A 10,749-nucleotide genomic window follows, 5' to 3' on the forward strand; every position below is an offset into this window, starting at 1 on the left:
TCTTGCTCTAAACGTATTAAACTCTCAAATGTAGTTATAGTGAATGAACCCACATTTTTTTAACTTGGCTTCTCTGCAATGATCATTCTCCTAACACCATAACTTTTATCTCAGCACACTAAATTTGCATAATACAATTTGAGAGGCCATAATATATGCAGAATCTCATAAAGCGTTTGCTATTTTTTGCAGGATAAGATGGAGAAGTTTGTGGTGCACCTCGTGCAGCTTCTGGGCGAATGGAGCGAAACTTTTCCTTACGACTTCAGAGACGAGCGAGTGATGAGCTGCGTGCGCACCATCACCCATCGCTGTATTGCCTTGCAGCCCAACCTCAGGCGCGACGTAACCCAAGTACGATGAAGTGATGTTTATTTTGTATGTATCCTTAGCATCCTTCCTTAGTATCCTTAGTATTTGTTTCGGACATAGAAGATCAAGTGATGTTAATTTTGTATGTACCTTTAGTATCCTTCCTTAGTATCCTTAGTATTTGTTTCGGAGATAGAAGATCAAGTGATGTTTATTTGTATGTATCCTTGGTATCCTTCCTTAGTATTTGTTTCGGATATAGAAGTCCTAGGCCACAATGGATCGCCGCCTCTTGGTGGCCAGGATGGCTTTACTTCATCTTGTAGGTTATACGCTACTATTTTCGTTATCGTTGTAAATTTGCTAATATTCACCTATTTTGTGATTCTGTCAGTTGTTGTGACTAAATCAGCCACAATTTGCAGGTTTTCCTTTTCACAGATGTTGGCAATATTGATAGATGGGCTAGATGAAAGATTCGTGATACTGAAGATATGTTGCCTCACCTCAGGCGCGACGTAACCCAAGTACGATCAAGTGATGTTTATTTTGTATGTATTCTTAGTATTTGTTTCGGACATAGAAAATCAAGTGATGTTTTCCTTACGACTTCAGAGACGAGCGAGTGATGAGCTGCGTGCGCACCATCACCCATCGCTGTATCGCCTTGCAGCCCAACCTCAGGCGCGACGTAACCCAAGTACGATCAAGTGATGTTTATTTTGTATGTATTCTTAGTATTTGTTTCGGACATAGAAAATCAAGTGATGTTTATTTGTATGTATCCTTAGTATTTGTTTCGGACATAGAAGTCCCAGGCCACAATGGATCGCCGCCTCTTGGTGGCCAGTATGGCTTTACTTCATCTTGTAATTATACGCTATTATTTTTCAGTATCGTAGTAATTTGGCTTCTACTTACCTATTTTGTGACACTGTCAGCTGTTGTGACTAAATCAGCCACAATTTCAGGTTTTCCTTTCCGCAGATGTTGGCAATATTGATAGATGGGCTAGATGAAAGATTCATTATACTGAAGATATTTTGCCTCCCCTCCTCAACAATTGCCTTTTGTGGCTAATTTTCCCTATTTTGGAAACCACTGCCCTGAATAATTCTTTTAATACTCTAAAATAGTAACAAGAAATAAATTTATATTTTCCAAAAGTTCACAGCGTAATTTGCTTTCTTTTCTGATTTTAAACCAAGTTAATGGGGTACTATTTAGTTCTATATTTTTATCCCATTTTTCAGTCAAGTCCAAGTTACTTTGTTGACATTTGTGCTATCTTTATTAACGTCCGAGGCATTCTATATTGTAACACCGCATCATTACATTTCCTGATCGCCTGGTGACACCGTAAGATATTCTGTTTAAATTTTATTGATTATTCTGCCTATTTATTATTTTGGGAAATTGAACTCTTTGATGAACATTAAGAACGATTGTTTTATTGTGGTTATCTATGCATGCGGTTTTTTTTCACAGCTTGTGCTTGACGGAATATATTTAAAGATTTAGAGAAGTAACTGGTATGCTTCTCTTCCACCTGTGTATCCTGATTTTACAATTGAACTTAATAATCTGAATTTATTATACATGTGTTGGTTCAATTCCTGATTTATACTCGTATCCTTTTGGATAAATTCATTCAGTTCAAGCATAAGATCTCGTTTAAATATCGGATTTTGAATATAATTACCTTCAATACTGTATAAAGTGTAAAATTCACCTTATCTGGCGATATATTAGTCAACATTAGTAAATCAAATGAACATTCGTTCTTCATTTTCCTCTTGACGAAATTATTTTGCCTACCCCACGATTATTTCGCTTCTCTTAATTACTTCTAATTTCGGTAATTGTCACTGTGCAGATCCTTCACAATTTACTAAATAAACTCACCCACCTGGAGAGGTACGAAGAGAGTCTCGCCAAACACACCGTCGCCCCACCCGCTGATTCTCTCTCTGACGTAAGTGGGTTTTACTGAAAAAAGTGTGTTCTACTCTGACGTAAGTGGGTTTTACTGAAAGAAAGTGTGTTCTACTCTGACGTAAGTTGGTTTTACTGAAAGAAAGTGTATTCTACTCTGACGTAAGTGGGTTTTACTGAAAGAAAGTGTGTTCTACTCTGACGTAAGTGGGTTTTACTGAAAGAAAGTGTGTTCTACTCTGACGTAAGTGGGTTTTACTGAAAGAAAGTGTATTCTACTCTGACGTAAGTGGGTTTTACTGAAAGAAAGTGTGTTCTACTCTAACGTAAGTGGGTTTTACTGAAAGAAAGTGTGTTCTACTCTGACGTAAGTTGGTTTTACTGAAAGAAAGTGTGTTCTACTTGACGTAAGTGGGTTTTACTGAAAAAAGTGTGTTCTATTCGACGTAAGTGGGTTTTACTGAAAAAAGTGTGTTCTACTTGACGTAAGTGGGTTTTACTGAAAAAATGTGCGTTCTACTCTGACGTAAGTGACTTGACGTAAGTGGGTTTTACTGTTTTACTGAAAACAATGTGTTCTACTCTGACGTAAGTGGGTTTTACTGAAAAAAGTGTATTATACTCTGACGTAAGTGGGTTTTACTGAAAAAAGTGTGTTATACTCTGACGTAAGTGGGTTTTACTGAAAAAAGCGTGTTCTACTCTGACGTAAGTGGGTTCTGCTCTGATGTAAGTTGGTTTTACTGAAAAAATTGTCGTCAACTCTGACGTACAAGTAAGCGGGTACTTCTGAAAATGAGAATCTTTAATACCTTCTGGTAGGATGTCGGAGAAAACATGGAGTGGAACGTCCAGAAAACATTGTGATCAAAGGCAAAAGCTGAGTAAAAACTTCTCTTTTAGAGCGGACTGACGGACGCTCGAAATATGCATCTCCTCAGCCATTTTCTCATTAATTTATTGTAAAGTTGATAATTAATGGCGAACATTTCTTATGGTAGGTACTCAATTTCTTTATTAGCGGCTTTGTGATCATTAGTGAGACCATTTATTGTAGAGGTCATATTGTTTTTACTGATGCAGAGTTTCTATTCTAAATGATTTTGTTTCTGCATGGAATTAAAACTTAGAAAACTATTGTATTTTTCCTTATAGATTATTTCATATCGAGACAAAACATCCGAAGCAGGAACGCGCATGGCTTATTCTTAATTTTCGTAATGATTCAAATAAAAACTCGTTAACTTTACTAATTTTATCGTTAAACGTTAGATAGTTCATTATGTGTTCATGAATTACATTCACATGCTCAAAGCAAATTGCAATGCAGATACTTTCCGTAAAATAAATGCTTGCAAGTTCCTTTACTCCAGGCCATGGTTCCCTCATTTATCTGTCTGGCTGTTTATGTTGGAGTACTTGTACCCTTGAGCTTGAATTAACTTCTGCTGGAAGTTTATGGCTTCAACACTGAGCTTCTTCACTGGAAAGAAGTTGAGAACCTTTTCTTTTATGAGCCTACAACAGCAGCTGTTGAAGCTGCGGCTCAAATTTTTTCAACTTAGTTCATGCTAACTTCTTGCACAAAAACCTAGTGACTTTTTACTTTCGCCTCATTTTTTTAGGAATAATTACAAAATTATGTATGCTCCTGGCCGGTATAAATTTTGCCGCCAGTGTGCGAAGCAAACTTGGCATTTCCTCTTAAACGTTGCACTCTTGTTTTTTTATTCTTTTCCGATATGGGAATTGATTTTGTTCCATGTATAGATTCATAACTTAGAAATCATAACTTAGAAATATTTAAATATCAGACCGGCAGCACTGTGATTAATTAAAATTATATAAATAGTACTAGATACAAATGACCGAAGAATGAAACATCCGATCGGCTCTATATTCCAAATTTATTTCATGCCAAGTGACCATTATGAATAATAAAACCTGCGCCGAGTGGATTCTGTGGTTCTACACTCTCTTATTGAACCCTCAGTAATTCTTCATTGTGTTTAAATCAAGCAAAGCGAACTCTGATTCTGGCAGTGTGGCGATAGGATGATCACCGATACTTTGTCTTGTAAATTTTTATAATCTTTGTAAATCTTTTAAGCAACGGAAAGTCTTCTCATCCTGTTTGTTAGAAAATGTTCTTGTGTGTTGACCTCGTAAATTTTTGTGGTACTAAGTATGTATTGTGGTTGGCTTTCAGGTTCCTGATATCACCGAGATTTGCAGTAGTCCGCTAGTGATGGCCCAACAACTTACACACATCGAGCTGGAACGACTGAGTTTCATCGGACCCGAGGAGTTTGTCCAAGCTTTTGCCAAAGACAGCAATATCGACTCGTCCTACAAAGACCTTAAGAAAACCAACAATTTAGAAGTTTACGTTCAGTGGTTCAATAAACTCTCCTACTCTGTCGCCACGCAGGCAGTATCGGTGAGTATCGTCGAGGGCTTGCAATGTTGTTCATTTGAATATTTCATTAGTTTTATGCGAGAACTTTTCGTTCACGCTTAAAAGCTTTCAAGAATATTATGTTTGTACTTGTTTTTTTTTTCAAGAATATAGTCTTCACTTTTAATATTAAATTGTTTCTATTAGTTAGATTTGTCTTAATTTCTGGCATGTTGATGCAGTAGTCATTATTTGCAAGGTCGATTTGTAATATATTCATATATGAGACGAACACTCTTGATGAAATTGCGTCATCCAATGGTTCATTACTTCGTTATGATTGGTATCGCATTTTATTTCATACATGGAGCGTTTGAAAAATTCGTTGATTTTAATTATGGACGATAATTTTCACATTTTAGTGGGTGATACTCAGCACACCAGGCCTAGGCTAGACTTGACGATTTAAAATATTTTCGATGTTTCGAATCATTCTTGAACGAATGAACATTCCACTGACCAGTCACAACAATTTCTAAGGGCATTATTACCATCAACAAAAAATAAATTATGAGTTCGTGTTTACGCGACCGGATAATGTCTCATGGTCGTCAATCAACCTTATTCATATCATCTCTTATTTTATAAGTCGTCAGTTCCCTCATATTTTTTCGTGGGAGGCGACAAATCTTCGTTATAATTTATCTCTCCTTGATACTTTTACCTCTTGTTGATATTTATGACGTGAAACCTTCCTCGGTTCGCAGCATTTGAAGAAGAAGCAGCGAGTCCGGGTCATTGAGTGGTGGATTGAGGTGGCTAGGGAATGCTTCAATATCGGCAACTTTAATTCCCTCATGGGCATCATAGCAGGACTTAACATGTCACCCGTGTCAAGACTGAAGAAAACTGTGAGTCAAGACAAAAATAAAAGATGGTTTTGCTCAAATACGCATTGACATTTTTGATCAGCTCATAAACTGTTGGTCGTATATGTAGGCGTTGAAATGGTGTTATATGAATTCCGTCCGATAGCAAGGCGTAATTTTCAAAGCTGTCAATAAATTTCAAACCATACACTTTATAAAAATTAGATTTCTTTGATAGTTTTTTTTATTGTTTGAATGAGTAGATAATTGCAAACACTAATTGCAGTTGATGGAATCTGGATCTTTTTCCCATTACTTTAAAAATTTTTTGATCGCCAGTGTTGCACATGATTGAAACTTTCATAAATAGGTTGGCTTTATAGATATTGGTATTATATTTAGATATTTTTACCAGCATCTATGTCCGAATATCTTAGTATAAGACTCTTTCTTATTTAGCTATGAGGTAGAACCTGTTACGTCGAATACAGAACGAACTGAAAAAAACACGCTGCCTTATTTACAGCGGAACAATGCACAGACGTGAACAATATTTGCATAATTTAGTAAAAAAACGAGTTGGCTTACATTACAGTGGAGCAAGGTGCACACTAGAACAATATTTGCATAACTAACCCAAAAATACACGTTATCTTACATTACAATAAAGCAAAATGAAGACCAAACCAATATATGCATGAATAGCTAATACAATAACATATTGGCTTACTTTACAGTGGATCAAAGTTCAGACTATGTAGATCAATATTTGCTTAACTAACCCAAAAAACACGTTATCCTACGTTACAATGAACAGTGAAGTGCAGACCAAACCAAAATGTGCATGAACAGCTAAAACAAAAACATTTTGGCTTACTTTACAGTAGAGCAAAGTGTAGATATAACTAACCCAAAAAACACGTTATCCTACGTTACAATGAGCAGTGAAGTGCAGACCTAACCAAAATATGCATGAACAGCTAAAACAAAAACATATTGGCTTACTTTACAGTGGAGCAAAGTGCAGACGGCCAAGTTTTCAGTGCTGGAGCACCAAATGGACCCGACGAGCAACTTCTCGAGCTACCGCAGTACTCTGAAGGCGGCGATGTGGCGGTCAGCTGGAGCTGTCGACGACAGACAGAAGATAGTCATTCCTTTCTTCAGTTTACTTGTTAAAGATCTATATTTCCTCAACGAAGGCTGTGCTAGCAGGTACAAAATATTCATACTCATTGTACTCGCGAACGAGAATTTTTCTTCCTCAACCTTAGTTTTGTAATAGCTGTTGTTGAAATTTATTGGTTAATCACAAATTAGAAGTAGGGAAAATTTCTTAATTGTGAATACATTCCCTTGCTAGAATCATGATCCAAGGCAAGGTTTTGTTAGCTTTGTTAAAATTATTCGTTTTATAATAAGCAACACCTGTCATTCACTAAAAGAATCGTAATAAACACAAAACGATAAGTTTTCGCTCTGAAGGCGCGTAAGCCATGCCAATTTATTTCTCAAAAATTTAAGATCATTGAATTGATATGTATTGTATTTTACTAATTGGCAGGTTACCTAACGGATACATCAATTTCGACAAATTCTGGCAGCTTGCAAAGCAAGTAACAGAATTCATGGCGTGGAAGCAAGTGACTTGTCCCTTTGAACGCGTGCCTCACGTCATCAATTACCTGCAGAGCGCCTCGATACTCTCCGAGATCGGTCAGACCCAGCAATTATTTCCTGCTAGATGCTCTTCATTGTGCGCAACTGATTTAGACATTTTATTATGCAAATGATCCACCTGGAAAAATTTAATGGCAATAACCGTAAAAATGAAACATATGTGCATGTGTTTGCTTCTGTTTTATATTTGTTCGTTATCTTGTAGTTAAAATAAACAAACTTAATTGTATATATGCTGCCAAAACACTGAAAAATAAATATTTCATTTACAGGTCTAGCACATTCTTCTTTCGAATGCGAAGGGCCCGAAAATAGCTATGAGAAAGAACGCTACAAAAATCTAAGGTGAGTATTACTTAGAAAAATATGAAGTACATAATTATTTACATTTAGTATATCATGATCATAAACGTTATACTTAAGAAACCACAAAAATCCCGAAATTTCAATCCTCAATCATTCGAGTTTGCCTGACATGAGTAACCGGATTTAATTAAATCAAGTTGAAAGTTATGTTCCGTGAGAGTGACAAACGGCGGTAGAGGGTTAAGGAACGTCTACACCCAACGTTGTGCACAATCATTTGTCCGGACAGCTCAACGTGTTGCTGATTAAAACGTTGCGTGTCCGTCTTTTTGAGTCCGTCGGGTAGACGGTATACAGATGCAACGGTAACAGAGCAAGAAAGAAAAGATTTCTTTGAACTGTGCGGACATATCCGCACAAGTGGACGGTAGCACGGTTTCTAAATTAGTTTTATATACTTAGAAAAATATGATGTGCATAATTATTGACATTTAGTATATCAAGATCATAAACATTAAACTTAAGAAACCTCAAAAATCCCGAAATTTAAATCCTTAATCCTCTGCTGCCTGACTCATGTAACCGGATTTAATTAATTTAAGTCGAAAGTCATGCTCCCGGAGGGTGACATACGGCGGTAGAGGGTTAAGGACCGTTCACACGCTACGTTGTGCACAACCTTTTGTCCGGACAGTTCAACGTGTTGCTGATAAAACGTTGCGTGTCAGTCTGTTCGAGTCCGTCGGGTAGACGGCACAGTTGCAACGGTAACAGAGAAAAAAAGAATAGATTTCTTCGAACTGTGCGGACATATCCGCGCAAGTGGACGGTAGCACTGTTTCTCAATTCGTTTTATTCCTCAGTTTCAATACGTCAGGTCTGTAGCTTTTGCCCAAAATCTTGAAGTTACAGTTATCCTCTAATGTGGTGATATTTCGGTTCCTTCTTGTACAAGTAATTTCTTCGATAATATGCGTTGTTAGTAATTTCAATAAATAAGTTACGTTCTATGTTCATTCTCAACTAGTTCCGCCAATCATTAAGTTCATCACGTAATTCACGCAGAAATCAAATATGGGAAATGTCTGGCCATTTTAGAAGTCACTTCCGCGACCACCTTGAACGATCTATAACGATCATACAAAACTGAGCAAAATATACAGACAACTTTGCACCGTGTGTACGCTATAAAAATAGCAACTTTTTCATTCCATCTTAAGACTGGGCATATCAAAACCTATATTGTATGAACCGGCCAGATGGAAATCTTGAATATTATTAATCTAATCCATATATTACAGCAGTTCTTATTCAAATTTAGTTCGGTTGGAAAGTTTGGTAACCCCTTGATTTGAAGGAAGTGCGAGTAATTAAAATTATGATTATTCAAGTTTGACTGAAGATCAGATGATTTTCTTTCATGTTGACTGATGACCAAGCATAATACGATAAACGCATGTGCATGCGGTGCGATTCAATGATTACCTGGCATGACAGTCTTATTTAATAAACGTCCTTTGGTCGTTAACTTTTTCGTAACTATACGAAAAACAATATGTAACAATAATTCTGCATATGCAAATCTGATATATTGTTAATTTCAACAGGTTTTAAGTTCAATTAATTTATTTCCTTATGATGATAGTAAAAAATACACTTCTTTCCTCCATCACAGTCGTGCCGAAAGTCAACCATCATCATGAGTCAACAACATCATGTCAGTGCAGTGCACGGCAGCAGTGCAGTGCAGTGCAGCAGCGACCAGCCGGTCGAAACGAAATTGGAAACTCAAGTTGCGCACATTGACGTAATGTTCCTACGTTTTTTGAAGGTTGGCTAGTACAAAAAATACTCTTTGGGGAGAGAATGATAACTAAACTTGCAATGTGGCATGTCAGGTTTATTATAGTTCGTACATTTATAGTCGTTTGTAATTATTGTATATTGAATCGGTTTAATGTAAAAAAACTAGTTGCTAAGGTGTAGGATAAGGAAGGTTAAAATATTTTGTTATATTAATATAATTACCGTTAACCCGATCTCTCACAGACATCGATAACTAGTTATTATTCAGTTGAAATGGATACTTATTATTTTCTATTATTACTACTAAATCAGTCACTAAAGAACTAGTTCTTTCATTTACTTGGTACATTTTTGTCGGCAGAGGATGAGATTCATCGCTATTATCGTGCAACTGCTACCTGTGCAGAGTAGAGAGTTCTAATGGTTTTATAATGAATCGTTCTCTAAATAAATTAGTAATATTATTAAAATCTTGGTTCGTTCATCGATTACATAGATAAACATGTGTACGTGTCGACAAAGTTACCCGTATGATTATTTCCCATACTTAGTGTTTGTACAACGTTATTTCATCTCTATTGTAAAATAATTCATTTGTATCGTCGTCTTTGAATAAATAGGTTGACCAGCCAACCGTAAAACGGTGTTTCAATCAATAATGAAATAAATTTCAGTTGCTGCCTGTTTTTCAATAATAATAATGAAATGATTTTCATCGTGGACGACACTCGTTATAAATGATTCCGCGGACCCGCCACGTAAAATATTTTTATTTAAAAAGTTTTATGTTGTTACACAGGTTTTACTTTGATGTAAAGTATTTTGAATATATTTATGTTACTAGATAATTTTTGTGTTCTATTAGTCAATAAATGTACGAGAATGTTTTTACGTGTGACGTATAAGTCGTCCGACAAACAATGTAATTGTAAATAAAATTTACGAATAAAAATTCATCCAACTCTTCGTCATTTTTCGTAAAAAATTGAAACTCGGTAAAACAAGTTACATGCACTTTCCTTTGTTATGTATAATTAATTGTCGGCATTTCATAACCATGTACTATGTATGCATCTTAGTCAACAGGAAAGTCAATGAAACTGTGTAGCTGTTATGAACGGGATATAGAATTATGGATTCGTAGCAAATAAATATAACATGAATAATGGTCTTGGAATAAAGAGATAGTCGAGTCAAAATTCACACAATAATGCTGACAGCTACAGCTTTTACAAGAAGTTATGATGTACAAGAGAATTGTCACTTGATCGTTCCTGGCTAATGTCGGTTACGTGGCACCTCAACATGAAAGTGTAGGTACCACTGCTACAAGTCATTCATAATTGACAAGTCAATAATTAAAATAATATCTCGCTCACAGAATCACTAAATAGAGCAAAAAAATTCGAGCAATATAACAATTAATTAGCCACAAAAGGCAAT

The 10,749-nt window shown here is 36.1% G+C and overlaps 1 protein-coding gene across 4 annotated transcripts in view; it reads left to right on the forward strand.

Moving 5' to 3' along the window:
- Positions 1-10,272, forward strand: part of LOC108670723 (ras-GEF domain-containing family member 1B) — a 303,823-nt gene extending 293,551 nt beyond the window's left edge. For all 4 annotated transcript variants that reach the window (XM_047884607.1, XM_018158213.2, XM_018158214.2 and 1 more), the window contains 8 exons: positions 193-354; positions 2,189-2,287; positions 4,457-4,687; positions 5,413-5,556; positions 6,527-6,729; positions 7,079-7,230; positions 7,467-7,539; positions 9,176-10,272. In XM_047884607.1, coding sequence (XP_047740563.1) covers positions 193-354; positions 2,189-2,287; positions 4,457-4,687; positions 5,413-5,556; positions 6,527-6,729; positions 7,079-7,230; positions 7,467-7,539; positions 9,176-9,203 — 1,092 coding nt within the window. In that variant the 3' untranslated portion in view covers positions 9,204-10,272. The remainder of the gene's footprint in view (positions 1-192; positions 355-2,188; positions 2,288-4,456; positions 4,688-5,412; positions 5,557-6,526; positions 6,730-7,078; positions 7,231-7,466; positions 7,540-9,175) is intronic.
- Positions 10,273-10,749: the final 477 nt, after the last annotated feature.

This window comes from Hyalella azteca, unplaced genomic scaffold (genome assembly GCF_000764305.2).
Source record: "Hyalella azteca isolate HAZT.00-mixed unplaced genomic scaffold, Hazt_2.0.2 contig15709, whole genome shotgun sequence".
NCBI classification, from domain to species: domain Eukaryota; kingdom Metazoa; phylum Arthropoda; class Malacostraca; order Amphipoda; family Hyalellidae; genus Hyalella; species Hyalella azteca.